This window comes from Pseudoliparis swirei, chromosome 20 (assembly GCF_029220125.1).
Source record: "Pseudoliparis swirei isolate HS2019 ecotype Mariana Trench chromosome 20, NWPU_hadal_v1, whole genome shotgun sequence".
NCBI lineage: Eukaryota > Metazoa > Chordata > Actinopteri > Perciformes > Liparidae > Pseudoliparis > Pseudoliparis swirei.
Window position 1 is genome coordinate 3,671,168 of NC_079407.1, and position 24,011 is coordinate 3,695,178.

The window sequence follows — 24,011 nt, forward strand, 5'->3', positions numbered from 1 at the left end:
GTGACCAAGTCAGTCAAGGCGATCGACCGACGGGGTGCTGTGCTAGTGCTGTGTGTGCACACTCACCTGCGCGCGAGCCGAGCAGAGTTGTTGACTTTTTTTTTGCTCCGTCCCGATGCGCGCAAACCGGTGTCGGAGCTCTACGGCGCACGAGACGGCGGACTGTTACAACGACACACGACAGAAATGACGTGCTGCTGCGCTGCGCTGTAGCTGGCGAAAGTGTGATGGGGGGGGGCATTTTTTTTTTTTTTTTATGTCATATCCTACGCGATCGACCCGCGATCGACGCGATCGACGGACCGATCGCGATCGACTGGGCTAGAGCAACAGTACCTCAGGGAAGAGTAGATTTAACCATGCATGGCTACATGTGGAAAAGTACATGTCATACTGGCATATTTGGGGGGTAGTTTATATATATATATATATTGGGTGTATATATAAATATATATATATATAAATAAAGAAATTCTCGGGTGTATAAACTACCCCCAATATATATATATATACATATATATATATATATGTATATATACATATATATATATTTATATATATTTATATATATGTATATATATATATATATTGGGGGTACTTCATACACCCCATTAAAAAATATATATATATAAACTACACTAATCCGTAATCTCAGCAGGACGCGACATGCCGGTGGTTTTGATCCCAGGGGGTTTGACCCATGGCGTGGCCGCTCTACGATCATCTGTGATGCTCTTCTCCTTCCGTGCACAGAGTCCGTCCCTCATCCCGCTCGCTCGTCTTCGCGTCTCGCTGGCCGCGGTCGGACGCCGGAGACGACATCTGCGACTCCCACTCAGGTCCTCGCCCTCTGCCCGTCTCCTCCTCCTCCCTCAGCTCTGACTCCTCCCCCTTCACAGACTGGTCTTCTTTGCCACTTTCCCCTTCGCCCTCGGCGACCGTCCCGGCGTCCGGCGACCCCTTGTCCCGGAACACCTGCCTGCGAATGGTCCGCCGGTTCCCGCTGCGCCGCGACTGGTCGCAGTGCAGCGTCCTCCTGCGATGCCATTGGTTGAGAGAGTGTTGGGCCTCGATGCTGAGCTGACGGGCGGCCAGCCGCGGCTGGAAGCTGCTGATGTAGTAAAGGGAGGCGTATAGAGTCGTAAGGTAGTAGCCACCTGTTGATATGGAGGGGGGGGGGATGCAGAAAGGAAGACGCTCTGTGACTTGTAATGGTTATCAAACACCATCAATTCAGACGAGGTCTCCAAAAGAAGTGACACGGGCGTAGTCGTGCTTGTTGATGTCACCCGTGTTCACAGAATAGCCTGTTTCAACATGTCTTTAGTATTCATAGCCTGATCCTCTAGGTGTGATTGCAACACGTACGGCAGAGTATGCCGGTTGCATTGTCGTCTTGTTCTTGTGCTCTGATTGGCCGTTGCTCCCTGACAGACGGGTGCAAAAAAGCTGTCGGCGAGCGAAAAAATGAGCTCATCGTTACGTCATCGGTTTGCATGGAGAAATGTGTGTGATTTTGGAGCTGGGAAACATCTGATCTTTGGTAATATTGTGTTATAATAAACAATATTGTCAGCCGCCCTACAGCTAAAAGAAGATGATTTAGTTTAAACTCCACGTGAGAAAGTTTGTGTGGTGCGACCTGTTTTTCATTTAGTGAAGTAACTTTATGTTTTCCATGAAAACTCACACAGTTTTATAGCTTCTCTCAGCAGCATAACTGTTTTCAGCTGCGCTAACATGAAAAAAGGGTTTGGTAGGGTTTTCTGCCCCTCCGCTAGTCTTCTAAGGCGATAACACAATGTACTATTAGAACACTGGAGATAGGCCTCTACACACCTCTGTAGAGACTTCACTAAACACAAGAGAATAGTCACTATGTAGAAGAGGGTATTTATGATTCATTTAATGTTATCTTCATTGATAAAAACAGTGCTTTACTTTGAAAAATACGGAAATTTTTAAGTAACCCTAAACTTTTAAACAGTAGCGTATCACCCCGGCTAAGTTTGAACGAATGAATCAAACAATAGTGCGTCGTCTATGGTGCCTTTTTAGGGATTAGATCCTGTGTGTCTGACCTTCTCCCTGCAGCTGCGTGGGGCCCAGCAGCTCCATCATGTAGTCCGTGTCCAGGTGCAAGGTGACCACGTCACTGCGGAGCAGCACCCATGTGAGGCAGGGCAGGAAGTCATCGGCTCCGAACGCTGTGCCTGCAGGAGAGAAGATGAAGAGCAGGGGCGTCAAACTCATTTTCACCGTGGGGCCACATCAGCATCACGGCCGCCTCTTAAAGGGCCGGTGTAACTGAAGTGTATAAACTACCCCCGAACATATTGTGAAATAACTCTCTTTGCATTCGATTATTGTTCATTCGAGAGTAGAAATATTGTACACAAGAACATTTCTCTAATATTATAACACAAATCCATTTCATTTGTAACCTTCAAAATAAAAGCACGGGATATAAAGGCGATCGTATGTCTTTCGAGCCGTCAGGGGCCGCATAAAATGACGTGGTGGGCCGCAATCGGCCCGCGGGCCTTGTGTTTGACTGTGATTTAGAGGATTTAAAGGGCAACTACACATCATTTTTTTAGGATGAAAAAATAAAAAAGAATCATCTGGCTACCTGAGCTGGCATTAGCGCTCATGCTGTGATAGATGATCTTGCAGACTTTGAGGAGCACCCGGACCTTCTTGTTCGGGGAGTAGGCCTCGTGCATGCCGCTCCACCTCTGCTGGATCCGCTCCAGGACGACGGCGTCGGGCACTCCGACCCCCGCCGACCCGCCGAGCTCCTCCACGCCGTTCTTCTCCAGCGAGCGCATGTTCCTCTGGAGACGCTCGAAGCTGCCGTCGTCGGTCCGCGACGCGCGAATGCGGGCGTACAGGTGTTCGGCGACGGGCTTCAGCGCCACCTTGTGGAGGGAAAGCTCCACCAGGGAGTCTGCGGAAGGAATTGGAGCGGCGCACTTTAAAAAAACTGTTTACACTTTATATAAGAAATGTACGAAATGTTTTCAGCTCGCTCACCGATCTCCAAGTCGTTAATGTCGGCGATGCTGTCCAGCAACGCCTGGATTTCTTGGTAGTCCAGCAGCGTCTCCTTGAGCGCCGAGAGCGCCGACCTCACCTCCTGGAGGAACTCCGACCCCGGCGCGACCCCGCCGGGATCGGCCCCTTTCCTCAGCGCCGTCTCCACGAATCCTCTCACGGCGTCGGCGAACGCCGCGCCCTTCCGCTCGCTCAGCTCCTGCACGCGATTGGTCAGTCTCTTCCTCTGGCTCACCAGGCCGCCGAGGGCCTGGCCCACCGCCGACAGCCGGTGGATGACCTTGTCGGCCAGGCGCAGAGCGCACGGGTGGAGCGGCGGCGCGGGGCTCGCCGCCTGGGCGTCCTGCTCCTCCTCCACGCTGCTGATGGACAGCGAGTCCAGCTCCAGGGACGGCGGGTGGAGCGAAGGGGGAGGTCTGGGCGGAGGCAGCCAGACGCCGTCCTCGATCCAGGACACCCGGTGAGGGGACTGAGGCGGCGGGCCGCCGTGGCTCTGCAGCTCAAACGCCGAATTTAAACCGACGGGGGCGGAGGGAGGAGACGGAGGTCCGTAAAGAGGGCCGCAGTCCGCGTCTCTGCTGGGCCTCCTGAGAACCACGCCTCCTGGAGGTGACGGGGTGGGTGGGTAATTCGCTGAATCAGCAGACGTGGCTCTGGTCAGACCTGGAGACGTAAACGACGAGCACACGTTTGATGTGTCCGTCTCTTGAGGTCGGAGGTCGGAGCGTATAGATGAATAAAAGCTCCTCACCAGAACTCTCCGAGCCGGCGCCGGAGGCTTCCTGGTCCAACGAGCTGGTGCGTTTGCTCTGTAGCCCCGCCCCCGCCCACGGTCGGGGGGTGCTGAGGCGGCGCCCCCGGCTGTAGTTGGCCGGTGGCGCGGCGCGGCGGGGCAGCCACTCGTCCCCGTGCTCGTGGAGGTAGAGCGGGTTGATGACGCACAGGGCGCCGCTGCTGGAAGTCAGCTGAGGAAACATCGACGGGAAGTTGTTAGAATCCCTTGTTGTTTTACACACACACACACACACACACACTCTCTCTCCCACTCTCTCACACACACACACACACACTAACTCACACACACACACTTACACACGCACACACACACTCACTTCCACACGCACGCTCACACACTCTCCCTCTCTCACACACACACTTACACACACACACACACTCTCCCTCTCTCACACACACACACACTTACACACACACACACACACTCACTTCCACACGCACACTCACACACACTCACTCTCTCACACACACACACACATACACATACACACACACAATCTCACTCTCTCACACACACTCACAGTCTCACAGTCTCTCTCAAACACACACACCCTCTCTCTTTCTCACACTCACACTCACACACACACACACACACACACACATACTCTCACGTGCTCTCTCTCACACACACCTATACACACACACACACACCTGTAAGGAGCACATCACTTCGCCCGGCTCCCTCCAGGTCATTTCCTCAGCGGGTTGGTCGGTCGGCGTGTGGAGCCAAGTATCTGTGTCGGGAAGGTGGTGTGAATGAGACGGGTGGTGTGAATGAGACAGGTGGTGTGAATGAGACAGGTGGTGTGAATGAGACGGGTGGTGTGAATGAGACAGGTGGTGTGAATGAGACAGGTGGTGTGAATGAGACGGGTGGTGTGAATGAGACAGGTGGTGTGAATGAGACAGGTGGTGTGAATGAGACGGGTGGTGTGAATGAGACAGGTGGTGTGAATGAGACAGGTGGTGTGAATGAGACGGGTGGTGTGAATGAGACAGGTGGTGTGAATGAGACAGGTGGCGTGAATGAGACAGGTGGTGTTTCTGACTCACCTGGGTGGAGTCCAGGGTCGGGGTTCTCCGTGACGCCGCGGAGCCAACGAGGAACGGAGAGACAGACGGAGATCACGTCTCTGAGAGAAGAGACGGAGAGGATGGAGGAGGAAAGAGATCAGATGGAGAAGTTCAATCACACACACACACACACACATTCACACACTCTCTTTCTCTCACACACACACACACACATGCTTTCTCTCTTTCACACACACACACACACACACACACACTCTCTTTCTCTCACATACACACACACACACACACTCTCACACGCTCTCTCACACACTCACACGCACACACACTCTCACATACACACACACACACACACACTCTCTCTCTCTCACACAAACTCATGCACACATTCTCACACACACACGCACACACACTCACTCTCTCTCACACAAACACAGAAACTCACACGCTCTCTCACACACACACACACACACACACACAGCAGGTGTCTTACCTGGTCAGAGAGTAGAAGAGCACGAGCTGAGCCAAGTCGGAGAAAGACAGACGCGACCCGGACAGCCGGAGCACTGAGACGGGGTCACGGGGTCACGGGGTCACGGAGAGAGAGAGAGAGAGAGAGAGAGAGAGAGAGAGGCGGTTAGTCTCATGTCTGGAAACACACTTTTTAAAACAGGAAGAATGAGAAGGAGGGGCGTGACCATGTCGTCAACTCCACCTCTCACACATCAACTCCACCTCTCACACACCAACTCCACCTCTCACACATCAACTCCACCTCTCACACATCAACTCCACCTCTCACACACCAACTCCACCTCTCACATCAACTCCACCTCTCACACATCAACTCCACCTCTCACATCAACTCCACCTCTCACACCAACTCCACCTCACACATCAACTCCACCTCTCACACCAACTCCACCTCTCACACACATACTCCACCTCTCACACATCAACTCCACCTCTCACACACCAACTCCACCTCACACACATCAACTCCACCTCTCACACATCAACTCCACCTCTCACACACCAACTCCACCTCTCACACATCAACTCCACCTCTCACACACCAACTCCACCTCTCACACATCAACTCCACCTCTCACACACCAACTCCACCTCTCACACACCAACTCCACCTCTCACACATCAACTCCACCTCTCACACATCAACTCCACCTCTCACACACCAACTCCACCTCGCACACATCAACTCCACCTCTCACACACCAACTCCACCTCTCACACACCAACTCTACCTCTCACACATCAACTCCACCTCTCACACACCAACTCCACCTCTCACACACCAACTCCACCTCTCACACATCAACTCCACCTCTCACACACCAACTCCACCTCTCACACATCAACTCCACCTCTCACACACCAACTCCACCTCTCACACACCAACTCCACCTCTCACACACCAACTCCACCTCTCACACATCAACTCCACCTCTCACACACCAACTCCACCTCTCACACATCAACTCCACCTCTCTCACGGCCGCTCAGGCTTATCTGTGGTGTTAGTAGTCCGTACCTGTGCCTGTGCTCTCGATGCTGTGGTCATGGACCGCTCCATTCCGTCCTCCGGCGGACACACACAGCAGGCCGGGCCGAGACGTCGCAGAGTCGCGCACAACCAGGAAACTCTGGAGGGAAACACACACACACACACACACACACACACACACACACACGGTGACTCATGTCAGTACGTTGAAGTCGCGGGAGCTCGCTGGGCAGGTTTTTGTTGTTCAGTGTGCGGTAAAGACTCAACACGTGTTTTTATGACTGGATCCATTTTAGAATCTTGAAAAGTCGTCATGACGACAGGTAAAGTTCCCGATAAGTGATGCGGAGCCGTTTGCATTCGGCTCGTATGGAGGCCGGTTCAGAATATAAATCTCTCTCCAAACACACCAAACATATATATACCGAGACATTGATTTATGATGCATTCAAATCTAAGATTCAAAGTAAGAGCTTTCCAGTAAGTCGACCTCTTCCTGGTTCAGTTCTGATTGATAAGCATATTTACAGCATTACATAACTGCCGTGGAGATGAGCAACAACCTTTTTTTTTTGCACGTGTTCATGACCAAAAAATACTTGCAAAACTAATATATTCCTCTTCCTCGGCTTTAACGGTTATCTCTCCGCCTAATTAGCTAAAGTTATCATTCTAGCTCATTATAAGTTATTTCATATTTGTCGTATGTATATATTGCCAAAACTTCCTCTTCATGGAGGGCTTCTCTCCTAAAGACCAACTAAAGACTAACTAACTAAGTCTGCATATTTAGTATTTTAGTATGAGTATTGTTATTGTGTTTTATTTTTATCTTTTGTTTTTATTAACGCTCGAATGTGCACTCGCTGCTGCGATCCTGAGATTTCCCCACTGTGGGACTAATAAAGGAATATCTAATCCTATCTTATTTTATTAGAGATTTTCTATTTCTAATTAATTTAAAACAATTCTTCTCATTAAGGGCTCCTAATATAGTTCGGAAAATAGGAACTATTTTTGAACTAATAAGGAACTATAAAACCTTGCTATGAATGAAGGGGGTGCCATGTCAGGTCAGAAAAAGGGGGAGGTCCTTAATGTCGATGCACCAATCAGAGTCCAGCAGCATTTGAATCCAGACGAAGAGTCGGTGAGTTTCGGGACTTTTATTGAGGCTGTTTTTCTACTGCTTTATGATAAATAAAATAACGACAAATTTTTTATTCAAATATATAATTTTATATTCTACTTGAAGACTTTATTGAACTTAGCTTTTTCTTTTTGCAGAGACAATGACACATAAATAACTTTGGGTAAAACCAAGCAGCAGCTCACTTAGGTAATTACCACACACACACAAACACACACACACTCACTCACACTCACACCCACACCCACACCCACACACACACACTCACACTCACACTCACACTCACACCCTATCCTTGCCCCATGACCGCATCCCCACGGCTCAGTGCCGTGCTGCTTCCAGTTAGAAGTTTGCATTTCTGGCTGTTTATCTGTATGTCCCTCTTATTTCCCACTTCGCGAGTTATTTGTTGTCGTTTCCTGGAGATGAGCGACCGTTTTAAATTCAACATCACTTCTGCATTCGGTGCACAAGAGGTCGTTGTGTTATGAGGTGTCAACGTAGCAAAAGGAGAACCACTTTCGCGTTGCAGAGAAGGGGGGGGGGGCATGTCAAGTGTGAGGATGCTTGCACGCATGAGCTTCAGAGAAGCCGCGCAGTTTCATAGAACACCTGAAGAGCAGCAGACTGACAGAGGGCGTCCAAGGTGATGGGGACAGTGGGAGGACATGCAAAAGGAATAACAACAACAAAAGTAACTTCTCCACAAATGTTCCCAAAAACATGAAGAGAAAGTTGAGCAAGACGAGAAGAATATAAGTAAATATATTATTTTTGTACGATGAGTCGGATTGTAACAAATGGAGGTCGCGGCCGAAGTCCGGAAACAGATTTTTAAGTCAGCTGATTAGATTTGGGTGACCGTATATAGTTGGGATTTTTTGAAATATTAAAACAATGTGTGCTTCGGGCAAAATAAAAAAATCTAGGATGTATTGTTTTTTTCCCAAGAAATAATAAAAAAATGGAGAATTATTCATTATTGTTGGATCACTTATCGCTTGAGGGTAATATATATTTATATATATATATATATATATATATATATAATATTCATAAGAAATAATGTAACAAATATTTAACAGTTAATGTAATTGTTTTATCAATATTATATATATATATAACAAATATTATTTTTATGAAAATTATATATTTATATATGTATAATATTAATATATATTAATATATTTTAATATTTATACAAATAATATATATATATATATAATATTCATAAAAAAATATATTCTATATATATATATATGTAATTAATAACAAATAATATGTTGTACATTTTCTGTAAAAAGAATTCAAGAAGACAAAAAAATTGTTTCTTTGATCGTGTGGATCCGACTTCCTCTCACGTTAAATAATGACGGATATATTTCCAGCTCACCCCAGCAGGTGTTCCACAGATAGCAGCGTGGGCCCCCTCTCTGTCCCAGGGGGCCGCGGGGCACCAGGCCTCCTGGCAGCCCCTCAGCTGCTCCAGCAGCGACAGCTGCCTGCTCCTCCTGCTCCTCCACGGGATGGCCGTCGTCCCGTTGACCGGACCGCGGAGCGCCCCGGACATGCGGACACGTTTATGTTCACGTGTAACCGTCTGCATGCACAAGAAGAGATGGATCTGCTGACGCCTTCATGCCTGGAGATCGAGACAAAAAAAATCAAGGTCATGACCTTTTTCCCAGTGGTATTTTACGTAATATTTTCCTTTTTAAAAGGTATGAAAATGGTCGATACTCACGTGTCGGCCTGCCTCAGTCAGTTTGTATTTCTTCTCTCTCTTCTATTCGCGAGTTGCACATTTCTCCACATGTTGCAATCGTCTTCCTTTCTGCAAGATGTTGCTCAAGAAAAAAAAGAAAAAAAGAAGACAAAATAGGAAGCTCACATGCTCCTCAGAAACACATCCTCGAGAAGGTTCCCGCCTAATTTTGCAGAATATTCTCAATATTTTAACCGTCGTGCCGCGTGTGATCTGTCTGCTGCACACGCCACAGCCATGTAATGCACTTTCAGTTTTCATGTGAAACTGTCGAGCTGACGCCCCCCCCCCCCCCTCCCCAGCCCTCCATGTCTGCGTGTGGTTAACCCGGCTCAACGACACTGCATGAACTCTAAATGTAAAGAGTGACACGTGCGCGACGCTCTGAGATCACTCACCATGTCACAGATGTAACGTGCACAGGACAAGAGAAAATATGCACACATAACACTCCAGAGATATAGACATGCAGGAGATGTAACTGAGGGCCAGAGGAGGTGCTGAGGGGGGGGGGGGGGTTCTAGATGTCCAATAGACCCCGCCTCTCACAGAAACCACATCTGGAGGTGTTGTTTATTGGTCAGCGTTTCCATGGCAGCGAGACTCATCGTTCTGTTTCCGGCACAGTGGCAATAACCAAATAACCCGATATGATTTATTTTTTTTAAATTTAACTTTGAAGCTGAAGACCAGCATTTTGTTTTTGTTTGTTAATCTCTGAAGTTTTTCTGGCGGACATTATTGGCATAGTTTATCATAATCAAGGCTCCAATGATTTGTTGTTGTTGAATCAACTCCTTTTTGACACACTCAACAAACATGTTTCAGCTTTACAAAGGTCAACTTTATTGCGAGTTCTTATTGGTTTTCATTAGTGTACAGATGGTAACGTATTTATTTAATGATGCAACAATTCATGCTTTTTTCCTTTCTTCAGATAACCCAAATAGTTTCAGATGAAACTACTTAATCACACATTATTTCAGCTATTTCTCTGCAGCACTCAAACGATCCCAGACGATGTGAAAAGCAGAAACGACAGCCCTGACTGCAAAGCTACGCCCGTCGCTCCACGAGATGAAGACGATTAAACGTGCATCATAAACACCGCGTCAGCAGAATTCATAGAAATCAATTCAAAAATGGAAAGGAGGCGGTTAACATGAGAAAAAACAATGTTAATTTAAAATATTTTAAAAGTCCCACTCTCCTTATCAGGAAGTTAATTCTGTGACACGTTGGATGACTTCAAGGGAGGTCCAATCAGGCCAGCAGATTTCAGCTCGGGGGAGGGGCATACAAATACACAATGGCCCGGTTATCTCTTCTGGGGGCTCGAACCGAAAAGCACGACGAAGAGGAGAGGGCGGAGGCTGTTGGAGGCAATAGCAATAGGCAATAATAGGCAATACAGTAAGTTATGATCTCACAGCCGGAGTTTAGGAGATATTAAATCGGCTTTCTCTCAGCTCTGAGATCCGTTCACGTCCGCTTCACATCGACAACTCCCCCCCCCGCCCCTAATCGCAGTAAACACACCGGCCCATACGCAGAGTCACCTGCAGCAGAACGAAATATATACAGCCGAGACAGACGTGAGCTAGTGCAACAAAAAAATAATAAAAAATAATGACGCAAACAGACGGGGACGTTAGAGAGCGAGAATGTTCAGAAGAATTAAAAGTCCGCCTGTGGACAATGAGAGCGTGACACCCCGCCGAAAACAAAAAACCCTGTTATCATCATCATCATCATCCTCCTCTTCCTCCTTTTCCTCCTAGACAGTTTCCTTTGAGACGGTCAGCCTTTTTGGACGAGTCACTCCTCCTTCTCGGGCTCCGGTGCAGCGGAGCTCACCTCGGCTGCAGCTCCTTTGCTCTCGCCGGCCTCCTCTTCCTCGATCCTCGCGTGCTCTTGCTTCACCAGCTCCTCCAGCTCCTCCTGGAAGAGAAGACGGAGGGGATGCAACACGACTCAATGCGTGAGGAGGGGGAACAGAAAAGAGGGAAGACGGGAAGTTTGCACCAACGGGCATTTTTTCCTCTTTTCTTTCCTGACTGCCGCTGTACGCTCGTACACACAGAAAGGACACGCTGCGGTCACGCGGCGCAGCGTGAGAACGAGACTCCAGGAAGCCGTCGCTCCGAGCTCTTGCTCATCGAGAAGTTGCTGCGGCACGTCGCTTCCTCTAAAAAGCAAACTTTAGTAGACTTTATAGAACTATTAATGTAACCTACATGGAGGTGACCGCACTGAGTGAACCACATATGAGGAAGCTTTTCATTTTCAGGTCAAGAAAAACAAATCTCGTTCTATGAATTTGTCTTTGTACAATAAGGATTCAAAAACATTACATTCACGCTCAAATTACTTATGTTATTAATATACTTTTTACTGTGTATGGTTTGATAACATGGATGGGTGATTGTAAAACATTAACGGCTTTAAAATCCTATTAAACGGCCTGTGTCAAGAGAAGTTGGATTCATAATAATAGTGATAACAATAACAATGTCATATTTCATTCATTGGGAAGTTGAATTAATAATGATAGTGATAACAATAACAATGTCATATTTCATTCATTGGGAAGTTGAATTAATAATGATAGTGATAACAATAAAAATGTCATATTTCATTCATTGGGACAGGGATGTCTATGTGTCCAGATTGTAAAGCCCTTTGAGGCAAATTCGTAATTTGTGATATTGGGCTATACAAAATAAACTGAATTTAATTTAATTTAAATTTATGTTATCAATCTATACAGTTTGGTTTTGTCCACAGGAACAGACGTCCCTCTGGAGAGAGGATCAATGATGAAAATGATCCGTCAGCATGTTAATTTAACGCCGCTGGAACTTCGCACGTGTGCTTCACACAGTGTGGGAGGAGTCAAGTAAGAAAATGTTGAATGAAGCTTTAACGACACGGCGCAGCTGTACGGAAATTCAGTTTGTGGTGGGAGCTTAAAATAACAAGTGAAATGAGAGGAAGAGCGATCAGAGAGGAAATGAGAGGCCCGACGGCCTAAAACAACAGACACATACCCTCAAAGACTAGATCAGTAAACACTCATGAGCCTGTATTTTAAGATTGGAACTAATTACCTCCTGACTGAAGCGATCACTGCGATCCGAGGCCATTTGTTCAGTGACAAATAGCTTGGACTCAAAATGAAAAGTACAAGCCTTAAACGAGCAGAGGGTGTAGGGCGGATGATTGTGTAACTTGCCTTCCATCCCAACAGCTCAGCGAGGGCCAGACAGCCGTCATCACACGTGCTGATGTGAGCTACATCTCTGGAGAGAAGGGGAACAAAGGACGCCATAAACCTCCATGCAACTTCTTCATCTACAGCACTATTGAGTGATTATTATGTAAGTGAGGTACCGACTAACTACATCAAACATTAAGCTAAAAGATGAGTACAGCAGAAATGTAGTGAAGCTGAAACGAAGTATCTCACTCAATGATCATCATAAACGAAGCGTTGGCACCCTCTGGTGGTGAAGAAGGAAACTGCATGTTGTAAGTCTAAACTACATTTTGGATCAGTTGAGCAATATTTAAAAACGTTGTCATCTCTATTCTTTTTCCTTATGTCTGCTCGTGGATGTAAGTTGCAACAGAAAGACAAAAAGACAAGCAGCGTCTCTGGATCACCTGTACGCCTTGTCGGAGTCAAAGTCCATCCCGCCCCCGAAACCAATCAACCCAAACAGAGGATCGGCCTGCAAGCAGAAAAACAAAACCGACGCTGCACAGAGAGTCCGAGAAATACGTCGATGACAGAAAGAAATGAAGCAGTTGGTGGACGGAGTATCACCTGCCCTGCCTTCTCCATGTTGATGAGCAGACGGGGGCAACCTTTTGAAACCCTAAATGACAGGAGAAACACAGGAAAGAAAGAAAAAAAATTACATACACACACACAAATATAAATTAATATATACATATAAATGTATATATATATATAAATTAATATATACCAATACATTTATATATATAAATTCATATATATAAATAATTTAATATATATATATCAATATAAATAAATAAATATATTAGTGCTGTGAAAAATAACGCGTTAACTCAGTTAATTCAATTACAGGTTTAACTAGTTTTTTTTTTTAACGCATTTAACGCATGCGCAGAATGAGCTTCCAATCTGTCTGTTGTTGGTCGTCGGGACGAAAAAAAAGTCACTTGCAAAATGAGCTTCCAATACACCACTTCAATCTGAACTCTGTCCGCTCTCATGCAGACGGTCTGTTCATCGGTAATGATCCTTCCGCAGGTTCACCTCCGGAAACCTTGTTACGACTTTTACTTCCTGTAGATCAGGGTCTCAACACGTCGATCGCGACCTGCCAGTCGATCGCGGCGTAGTGTCGGTAGATCGCATGACATTAAAAAGATTGGCCCGCCCCCTGACATGTTCTCTATAGCACGTCTTTGTTCTTTGATTAAACTAAACGTCTGTTGTTGATCGTATCTCCACAGCAGCATGTCATTTCTGTCTCTTCGCGTTGCGTTAACACTTATCGATCTCCGTCTGGCGCGCCACAGAGCTCCGTGCGCGCATCGGGACCGAGCAAAAAAAGTCACTTGTCAATCTGTCCACCTTTAGATTGTATCATGGTGGAGTTAATGGTTGACAAACAAGAGAAAGATGTTCTGTTTAACCCTCCTGTTACCTTTACATTTACGAACATATTTTACCCTCGGGGTCAATTTGACCCCAGCAATTAAAACCTCCAGAAAATTATTAGAATTAATATTGCTTCCCAAGTTTAAGTGTGAGGTACTTTATGTTTGTTTGTTGACTACCTAAATAGCCCTTTAAATAAATAAAAAAGTTGATATTTCTGATATGTTTGACACAGTGAAAAACAGCCTGGGGTCAAATTGACCCCAAAGAACACCGACATTAAACATTGAATGGGGTCAAATTGACCCGAAAGGTAACAGGAGGGTTAAACAGTCTGTTTAGGATGAAGATGTATTAATGTTCCATATGGAAGAAAACTGCTAAATAACTGCTGAGTTGCAGCACCATTGTATAGAAGAATGTATAAATGTATATATCCGTCTTTTGTCATAAATCTCTATGTTCTCACAAAATATACCGAGAATATCGGTAATATGTGATTAATCATGATTAATCCACAAAAACCTGTGATTAATCCGATTAAAAATTTTAATCGTTTCACAGCCCTAAAATATATATATATATATTTATATCGACTATGAGTTCCACAATGTGGGTGAGTGGGCACAGCAAAATATATCTGGAATCGAGCCTGAATTGTTCATAATGCAGGCGAGTTTCTCTGGCAGCCGGACAACAGTACACTGCCAGACTCGTACTGCAGCAGTGTCTGGTCAGCTAGGTAGATGCCAGGAATAAGGATCTGGATCTGGAGTTGCAGTACCTTCCGACGAGACCAGCAAACGGTTGGACCTGCAGCGACGTCCCCATGATGATGAGGAGATCACAGCGAGGAAAGTCCTGGCGGGGTAAAAAGAGGAAGAGGAGGTTACATCGCGTTGCCTTCAAACACGCACGCAAAACCACCGATCGTGTGCTCACCATCTTCATTGAAGTGAAGAACCGGACGGGCAGACTCTCTCCGAAGAAGACGATATCTGGGGGAAGAGGAGCGAGGGGCATGGAGATACTGAGATAACCGGGGACACAATTCTCGAGCAGTCACATTTGTAAGAAGTAAGAAGATAGTATTGTGTGGCAGGGCTTTGAGGAGAAGGAACGGGGGAAAAAAACCCAGACATGGAAAAAATCTTATCGAATTTAAATGAACAATGAGAGCCGAAGATCCACTGACCTGGCTTCACCAAACTTCTGCACTTGTCACATCGAGGAATGTCTTCAGAGAAGATTTTATCTGCGAAAGCAAGAGGACGACGTTAAAGTCCCAAACGGCTGAAATCCCGACGGCTCGACAACCCCGGGCTCTCTAAGAGACGAACGAAAGCGAAGCGGCACCTCTCATCCAGTCCAGGTTGTACTCCTGGCGGCAAGAGAAGCTCACGCAGTGGGACGTGAAGAACGTCCCGTGAGCTTCAATCAGATCGTCTCCCTCGAGCCCGGCCACGCGCTCCAGGGTGTCGATGTTCTGAAAGAAAGAAAAGGTGCATGAACGTCGATGCCAAAGCCAGAAAGATTCGAAAGATTCTGGAAAGAGGAGACTCTTTCTCACCTGTGTGTAGCAGCGTCTCAGGTGCCCCTTGTCTTTCAGCAGCTTCATGAAGTAGTGACAGATAGTCGGCTAAAAATAAAAATAAACCACAAGTCTAACATTTTAGCCTGATTATTTCAAAAGAAAGAAAAAAAGGTATTTCATAGTTTTAAACGATTATTTTTTGTACCTTAAACTGTCCCGGGTAAAGCTCCTTGGCCAAGGCAAAGAAAGGCTCTGGATGTTTCTGAGAAAATATAGGAGGTAAATCTTTGATCTTACATATTGATATGTTAAAATTTCCAATATAATTTCTAATAATTTATCAAAAGCGTCAAAGTAATCGTTCACACCTTAAAATAATCTATCTGAAAGATGGCCTCTGGGTAGGGCAGGTTATATTTTTGCATGTTCGCGTACAGCCCCGTTCCCGGTGAGCGGAAATCAGGGATTCCAGCCGCTGTGGGTGGAAATTATGTGGACGGTTACAGATGATTAAAAATCTTAAAACAAACAAGACAACGACTAATGAAAGTACTTTGGTATTTAAACGGAGACTCACATGTGGATATTCCTGCTCCGACCATGCAGAGAATGTTTTTACCTGCGAGGATGCAGAGATGAAAACATAAATAAGTGCTTCACCACAACGGGCTCGTCGACCATCGAGGACGAGCCGACCCAGAAGCGGGCGAAGACTCACATTTGCCGCTCTTTATGTATTGCGCCACTCCGTCCAGGGTCAGCTCGTCCAGAACTTTGTCTGCCGAGCCGAGACCGAGGGTGCTGGAGAAGAGGTTACGCAGGAAGTCCACTGGGAGAAAACACACAGGAGGAGAACCAGACGGTGATGCATTCAGGAGTAAACACAACACATACAAATCAAGAACAAGATAAATGCGTCATGAATAATAAATGAATGTACGCAGCACATATACAGAATATATGAACGATGCATGAGACACGTCACATTTAATAACAGTGTTATAACGTGCCTTATTAACTGAACAAGAACTATAAAAGAGTATAACTTTCCAATAAAAGTAAACATACTCTCCGTGTTGCCTGCAGCCTCTTCCCCGCTGCTGTCGTCGGATTGATCCTACACAATTACAATAGTTTATTACAAAAACAAATGATTTTACACAAAAAAACTCCGTATAACAGCACGAGACATCATTTCAGAATATTAAAATGTACAATACAAATATGGTAAACAATCAAACAAATAACGGTACGTTAACACGGCTTCACAATCTTTGCTGGAGATTTCAACCATGCAAACCTTAAGACTGTCCTTCCCAAACTACACCAGCATGTTGATTTCCCTACAAGAGGAGACAACATTTTGGATCTGGTCTACACAACCCACAAAGGAGCGTACAAGGCCTCCCCCCTCCCCCACATAGGTCTCTCTGACCACATCACCGTCATGCTAATGCCAGCATACAGACCCAGAGTGAAAGCCTCCAGACCGGTTCTGAAGCAGGTACGGGTGTGGCCAGAGGGGCCTCCTGCGCCTCCAAGACTGCTTTGACTCAACAGACTGGGGAATGTTTAAACAGGCAGCCACATACAACGACCACACTGACATTGGGGAGTACACAGACACTGTTACTTCTTACATTAGCAAGTGCATTGATGATGTGACCCATGTAAAGACCATCACCACTGGCTAACCAGAAGCCGTGGCTAACAGGGGAAGTCCATCGGCTGCTGAGGACTAGAAATAGGGTCTTCAGAGCTGGGGACGAAACGGACCTGAAAACAGCGAGAGCCAACCTGTCCCACGGCATCAGGAAAGCAACAAATTTCTACACAAAAAAGATAATCCGGCACTTTAAAGACAGCAGAGACACACGCAGCCTGTGGCGGGCATTCAGACCATCACAGACTATAAACCCACGCCACAGAACTGCGACAGCAACATCTCTCTGCTAAACAACCTCAACAGCTTCTTTGCCCGGTTTGAAGCACAGAACAGCACTCGTCCACACAAGACTCCGCCCCCTCCCCATGATCAGGTTCTGTGCCTGTCTGCTGCCAGCGTGAAGAGGACTCTCTCGTCCATCAACACCCACAAGGCAACAGGTCCAGACAACATCCCTGGTTGTGTGCTGAAGGACTGCGCAGAGGAGCTTAAGGACGTCTTCACGGATGTCTTTAATACTTCTCTGAGACAAGCTGTTGTTCCATCATGCTTCAAGGTAACCACCATCATACCTGTGCCAAAGAAATCCACTCCGTCCTGCTTCAACGACTATCGTCCAGTGGCACTGACCCCATAATCATGAAGTGCTTTGAACGACTAGTCATGTCGCATATCAAATCCATTCTCCCCCACTCTGGACCCTTTCCAGTTTGCATACCGGGCCAAACGGTCCACGGAGGATGCAATCTGCTCTGCTCTCCACCCAGCCCTCACCCACCTGGACAAAAAGACTCCTATGTAAGAATGCTGTTCATAGACTTTAGCTCAGCATTCAACACAATCATCCCACAACAACTAATCTGCAAACTTGACCAGCTGGGGCTCAACACCTCGCTGTGTAACTGGCTGCTGGACTTCCTGAGTGAGAGGCCACAAGCAGTACGTGTTGGCAACAACACCTCGAGCAGCATCACACTCAGCACAGGGGCCCCTCAGGGCTGTGTGCTCAGTCCCCTGCTCTTCACCTTGCTGACTCACGACTGCAAAACCAGCTACAGCACCAATCACATGGTCAAGTTTGCAGACGACACAACATTGATAGGTCTCATCACCAAGGATGACGAGACCCTCTACAGGAGGGAGGTCAACCTTCTGACCACGTGGTGCGGAGTCAACAACCTCCTGCTCAACAACAGCAAGACCAAAGAGATCGTTGTTGACTTCCGGAAAGGCCACACCCATCACCCACCACTGACCATCAACGGTGCGGACATTGAGCAGGTCAGCAGCACCAAATTCCTGGGGGTGGAAATCAGTGAGGACCTCTCGTGGACAGCCAACACTACATCGCTGGCAAAGAAAGCACAGAGGCGCCTCTACTTCCTCCGGAAACTGAGGAAAGCAGGGAGCCCCCCATCCATCATGTGCACCTTCTACCGCGGCACCATGGAGAGCATCCTGACCAACTGCATCACTGTGTGGGGCGGAAGCTGCACAGACCACAGCAGGAACGCCCTGCAGCGCATAGTGAAGGCAGCTGGAAGGATCATGGGTGCCTCACTCCCCCCCCTCCCATCCCTGCAGGACATATACAACACCCACCTCACCCGCAAAGCGACCTCGATTGTGAGTGACCCTGCCACCCCTCACACGGTCTCTTCAGCCTCCTGCCCTCTGGGAGGAGGTACCGGAGCCTCCGGGCTCACACCGCCAGGCTGTCCAACAGCTTCATCCACCAGGCGGTCAGGAAGCTGAACTCTCTCCCCATCCTCCCACTCCGTCCTCTTTCAGACTCACATGTCTGAATGCTGCTAGCACAATTTATGTTGTCTATATGTTTACATGTTTCCTACTATTTTTGCACTTTATGTTGTCTATGCACTTTATGTTGTCTATATGTTCACATGTTTTTTACTATTTTTGCACTCTATGTTGTCTATATGTTGCACAATTCACTTTATGTTGGACAGAAGAGAAACGCAATTTCGATCTTCTGTATGTTTGCACATATGGAAAATTGACAAATAAAACTGACTGACTTTTGACACAAGTGTATTGTGACGTTGTAATGCCATTAAAAGATGACAGATGCGGTGTCGCAACAGCAGTTAAATGTGTTTTCTCACCTCTGGTTCAGGCGCAACCTCCTCCTCTCTTTCTACGTCTTCTTCTTCTTCTTTAGGAAGGTCTACGAATGAAAAATGTAATGACACGTTAAAACTCAACGAATGTGTTTACGTTTAACGCCATGTAGCTAAGCTAGCTAGCTAAGCTAGCCAGCGCCGTGCAGCAGCACAAGTTTAATTTAATTCACAAATCGGACTTCATACCCGGTGCATCAGACATCTATACGTCTACTGAGACCCTTCAACCACGAGGGACCAGATGACAAGTCTTGTTTTATCCCAGATTTGACGAAGTTACGACAGGTAGCGAGCTAACTATCTACTGCTGCGAGCACTCGGCTGGACCTCCTTGTTGTTGTCCGTCACAAACACTGTCCGTGTTCCTCGTGACCCAGTTCCCACGGCGCAATTGGTTCCTACCGTTGATGACGCCTAAAACTCTAAATTCAATGCGATTATAAAATGATAATTGACAACTGGCAATAACAACTCTATCCAACACGAGGTTGGAAGTAAAATTACTTATAAAATACTAATTTTGTTCGCTTTAAAACTGGCAACTAAATCCTTGCAGATGGCATCTTCACGTACTGAAGTATCAGTGATTTCTTCATCACCATCGGCTCTCGTCGCCCAGTCTTACTGGTGTCTTTGTTCCCAGTGTGGAGCCTGACACGCTGCAGGCAAAGGCTCATACTGGATTATGGGCTTTACTTTCCTCACACCCTCCACTGGGAGGATTATAAACATACATGCAAACACATGGTTTTCATTGTGAAAGACGACTCGATGCAATAACCGTATTACAATTTAGAATATTTATTCTGTACATTTACGTTTCAGCAGATAAAACCATCACTACGTTTGCTGGAAATAGAGCTGGTTTTGCATTTACGTCATAAATGTGTGCACTCCAGACAACAAGTTGACTCAACGCGAGCAGACTGCGATGACATGTCATGTTTTACATCACAAAGCCGCATGACTCAACAAAACCGATGGTAGTACAATATTCTTCCACACTTACTGTATTTTATTTTTTCACATGCTCATGTCAAATATGCGTCAATAACGGGTTCATGCTAGCTAAATAGTGGCATCTCCAGGTCCCATAGACTCACTTTGCTCTGTAACTCAGTGAATATTTATATTTTAAAGTGGAACACACTTCCCAGTGCACACCTATGATTAGCTTTTATTGAAATCATAAAAAAGGTCCTAAAAGTTGAAAATGCTCCAATAGCCAAAAAAATGTAAAGATATTTCCTTTTGAGAAATGAGTCAGAGAACAAGGCTGGCGACGAGGACTGGGAGGCGGGGTTAAAGGAAACGTTAGGCCGGGACAGGGATGTGGAAGTTGCAGGTATCTTCACTTAAACAGGGAGCTGCCATCCACGGTCACGACTGGCGTCGACGTCCGTTGAAACACAGTCTCTTGATCCCTCTGAGTCCCGGCCTTGTTCCCTACCCCGACCCTCCCGTCTCCTCTCCCCTCTCCTGGCTCAGGCTGTGCTCGTAGCCGGTAGCGATGACCTGGCACTGCGGTAACATCTCCTCCAGCAGGATGACCAGCAACCCGGGACTCGAGATCCCAGGGAGGGCCGACACGTCCAGACGCCGCAGTCCCCTGCCACACACACACAAAGAGGGAGGCACTCGATGCAAATGTACCGTTTTGGGAAAATACTAACTCGTTGAAAAGTGTTTCGAACACTCACTTGAGATTCCTGAGCGCTGCCAGGCCGCCTGTCGTGATGCGAGGACAGCGAGAGATGTCCAGTTCCTCCAGAGAGTCCTGGAACACGTGAAGCCTGGCCAGGAACCAGTCGTCCACCTCAGGACATCCGCGTAGCGACAGAGTCCGCAAAGACTTCTGCTCCTCTGAGAGAGGAGGAAGCAGATGGACGCGCATTCTGAGTATCATTGAGATGGATTAACAAGACGAGGTTACAGGAAAGGAAAAGACAAACGTTCATTACCCAGGTTCACCAGTCCGTCGTAGTTGATGACCGTGTGGCTCATGTTCACTTCCTCGATGGCCGTCTCTTTGTGATCCAGGAACTTCCAGTCGAATTTGCCCCTCTGGTCTGCGCGGAACCACTCCGACTGGCCAACGTACCTGACGACACGACGCAGACGATCAACGCGACAACCGGATCGACAGCGGCACATTCAATGACAAGGATAAGGATATTTTTAGACGTCAAATGCAAATAAAAGAGTCTGAGAATCAACCGACAGCAAACAGGAAGTCTGTCCGCTATGGTAGGGGATCCCAGGAGTACATTTGGGGGGGGGGGGGGGGGGGGGGGTTAAGCTCAAACTTCAAACTATTTCTTTATAATGTGAGGGGTTTTCTGCTTTTCTCTGTTTCACATCATGTTCATAAAAATGTTATGGCTTCGTACAAAAAAATAACATTTGAGGAGGCCACTGTGGTTTTTCACAATTATTGGATGAACCAAAAAGAAAATAGATTGCATTAGTGACCTGATAAATATATATATATATACAAGAAAGAAAAATAAATATATACATATATATATTTTTTTGTCTTTCTTTTTTCTTCTTTTAGGAGGTTCTTTTGGGGGGTAGTTTATATAGATATATAAATAAACTCCCCCCCCCCCCCCCCCCCCACCAACACAATTAATATTATAAATACATACATACATGCAGGTATACAGTACAGAGACAAGGCTGCAGGGCACTTACCTAAATCCTCCCCTCAGACTCAAGATATAATACGCTGATGCTAGTTCTGCACCATAGATCTGCTCAGTGTAGCCATAGTAACTGTGAGAGACAGGAGAACAACAATCAGTGCTGGTTAAACATCTACAGGAAACCTGACAAACTGCATCTGGAATTAACTTAAAGCTCCTCGTCACAACATAAATAATCGTACCATTACTAGCTGGCATCACTCCTGTGAAAAAAAACCTAAATGTTTCTTACGAATTCCTCTTCTTGATCATCTTCCTCCTCTGCAGGGAGCTCCAGCTCACGAGCATCTCCACGTCATAGAACCGCTGGGTGAGGTAGAGGAGGAACCTCGTGTGCAGAGGCGGCGGGGACCCCGAGCTGGAGCTCCACCGGCGAGCGGCGACGAGAGCCCACCGCTGGCAGCACCTGCGCAGAGACTGTGCGCGGGAGAGAGAGAGAGAGAGATATTGGGGTTGTCAAGTGAAGTATAAGTAGAGCAAAAGCGAAACAAAAATAGACTCGAGGTGTCTCCAAAAAAAAGTAAATAAAAGCATGCAGCGCTTTTGCTGAACCCCATTGACGTTCAGTCCCAGCTTGAAAGAGCACGCGGCGTGACGTCATACCGAGCACGCGCTCTGGCATTTAAGTATAAGTGCAATGTCGTTAAATCTACTGTAAACGCGTAATAATAAGTCGAAATGTGAAGGGTAACTCACCACGAAGGGCGCTGACATGACAGCGGCGATCTACGGAAAGTCGCGAAGGACAAACGTCGCGACGTTCGCATTTACTCAAGTTGTTGCTGTTCATCGTGTTCGCCGCTGGGTGTCGCTATACGCACGTCTTTGACGCCGGACCAGATTAACCCGACCTGACCTCGGAGTCAGGAATAGGACCACAATAGTCTCCAGTGGGAGCAGCAGAAACATCGGTGGTTGTCATGGTAATTAAATGGTAAACTTCCAGATCATACTGTTACAGACTGTTATACAGACGTTATGTTACTTAAATAAATAACTGACATCAAAACGTTATGTTCTGTGTATTTTCTTTTAATCTGAGCATCATGGTGATTTTTCTTTGATTATTCTTGTTTTTAATATTTGCTGCTGCCTGTTTAGCATCTCTGACTCCGATAAATTGGGTTTATTTCGTCCTAATTTCTAATGCAAATTCATTTTGCAGTGGACATTACAAGTTTTTCTTCAACATGATGAAAAAAATGAATAAAAGTATCTGTTACAAGAATTTTCTTCATACACTGAACATACATATATGTATGAACTGCTGCACAATACACCTTTGCATTCTTTTAAAGAAACATATATGACTTAATGCAGGTTAAAGGGAAACTTACATTCTTTGTCGACAATATATATATATATATATATATATATATATGTAGAAAAAAACAATAAATAAAAACAGGAAGAAAGAACAAAGATTAATAAAAATAGAATACTTGTTACACAACAGCTCAGCAGCTATTACACAATCAAACATCACCTTTTTTCCCAAAAATATCCTCCTGTTTCTTGTCTTTTGGATCTGGTGGTGAAACCTTGAATTTTGAATACAACAATCGGCTAAGAAAAGAAACGCTGTGGTCTCACGACTGAAATAATATCCCCCCGTCGAATTAATATTTCAGCTCACTCTCGATGGGTGCAAAATATATCACTCGACCGACTAAATCAATCACCTGGAGGGGGCGGTTTCCCTATATATAAATCTAAATATTTATATATATATATATATATGTAAAAAAATATATATCTATATATATTTCTTTTTCTTTCTTTTTTGGGGTTAGTTTATATATATATATGTATACAAATATATAAACTAAAATATATATATATATACAGTATATATAAACTAATCCCCAAAAAGAAATAAATACATATATATATATATACATTTATTTTTCTTTCTTTTGGGAGTTTAATTTATATATATATATACAAATATATAAACTAAAATATATATATAGACTAACGC

The 24,011-nt window shown here is 45.8% G+C and overlaps 3 protein-coding genes across 4 annotated transcripts; all 3 read right to left on the bottom strand.

The window, feature by feature from the left end:
* Nucleotides 1-322: 322 nt before the first annotated feature.
* On the bottom strand, nt 323-10,040 carry rinl (Ras and Rab interactor-like). The gene is made up of 11 exons (XM_056440961.1): nt 9,304-10,040; nt 8,953-9,201; nt 6,437-6,548; nt 5,378-5,450; nt 4,906-4,985; nt 4,504-4,586; nt 3,809-4,022; nt 3,037-3,720; nt 2,633-2,950; nt 2,082-2,213; nt 323-1,157 (listed from the first exon to the last, which is right to left on the bottom strand). Exons 2-11 carry the CDS (start codon nt 9,163-9,165, stop codon nt 721-723), a joined length of 2,346 nt encoding a protein of 781 aa, XP_056296936.1. The 5' UTR covers nt 9,166-9,201; nt 9,304-10,040; the 3' UTR covers nt 323-720.
* Nucleotides 10,041-10,146: 106 nt separating this feature from the next.
* Nucleotides 10,147-19,935, bottom strand: sirt2 (sirtuin 2 (silent mating type information regulation 2, homolog) 2 (S. cerevisiae)). 2 transcript variants are annotated; one of them, XM_056440963.1, is made up of 16 exons: nt 19,896-19,935; nt 19,305-19,366; nt 16,581-16,629; nt 16,231-16,341; nt 16,090-16,131; nt 15,881-15,987; nt 15,718-15,774; nt 15,549-15,617; nt 15,335-15,464; nt 15,174-15,233; nt 14,921-14,976; nt 14,763-14,839; nt 13,154-13,205; nt 12,991-13,058; nt 12,560-12,626; nt 10,147-11,265 (listed from the first exon to the last, which is right to left on the bottom strand). In XM_056440963.1, coding segments are annotated over exons 3-16 (1,020 nt in total). In that variant the 5' UTR covers nt 16,582-16,629; nt 19,305-19,366; nt 19,896-19,935; the 3' UTR covers nt 10,147-11,142. The 2 variants fall into 2 exon arrangements, with proteins under 2 accessions (XP_056296938.1, XP_056296937.1); XM_056440962.1 differs by lacking the exon at nt 19,896-19,935 and adding an exon at nt 19,509-19,873.
* A 172-nt stretch (nt 19,936-20,107) lies between these two features.
* Nucleotides 20,108-22,745, bottom strand: dmac2 (distal membrane arm assembly component 2). Its single transcript, XM_056441304.1, has 6 exons — nt 22,727-22,745; nt 22,263-22,447; nt 22,020-22,100; nt 21,284-21,423; nt 21,023-21,185; nt 20,108-20,931 (listed from the first exon to the last, which is right to left on the bottom strand). Exons 1-6 carry the CDS (start codon nt 22,742-22,744, stop codon nt 20,769-20,771), a joined length of 750 nt encoding a protein of 249 aa, XP_056297279.1. The 5' UTR covers nt 22,745; the 3' UTR covers nt 20,108-20,768.
* Between the last annotated feature and the right edge of the window lie 1,266 nt (nt 22,746-24,011).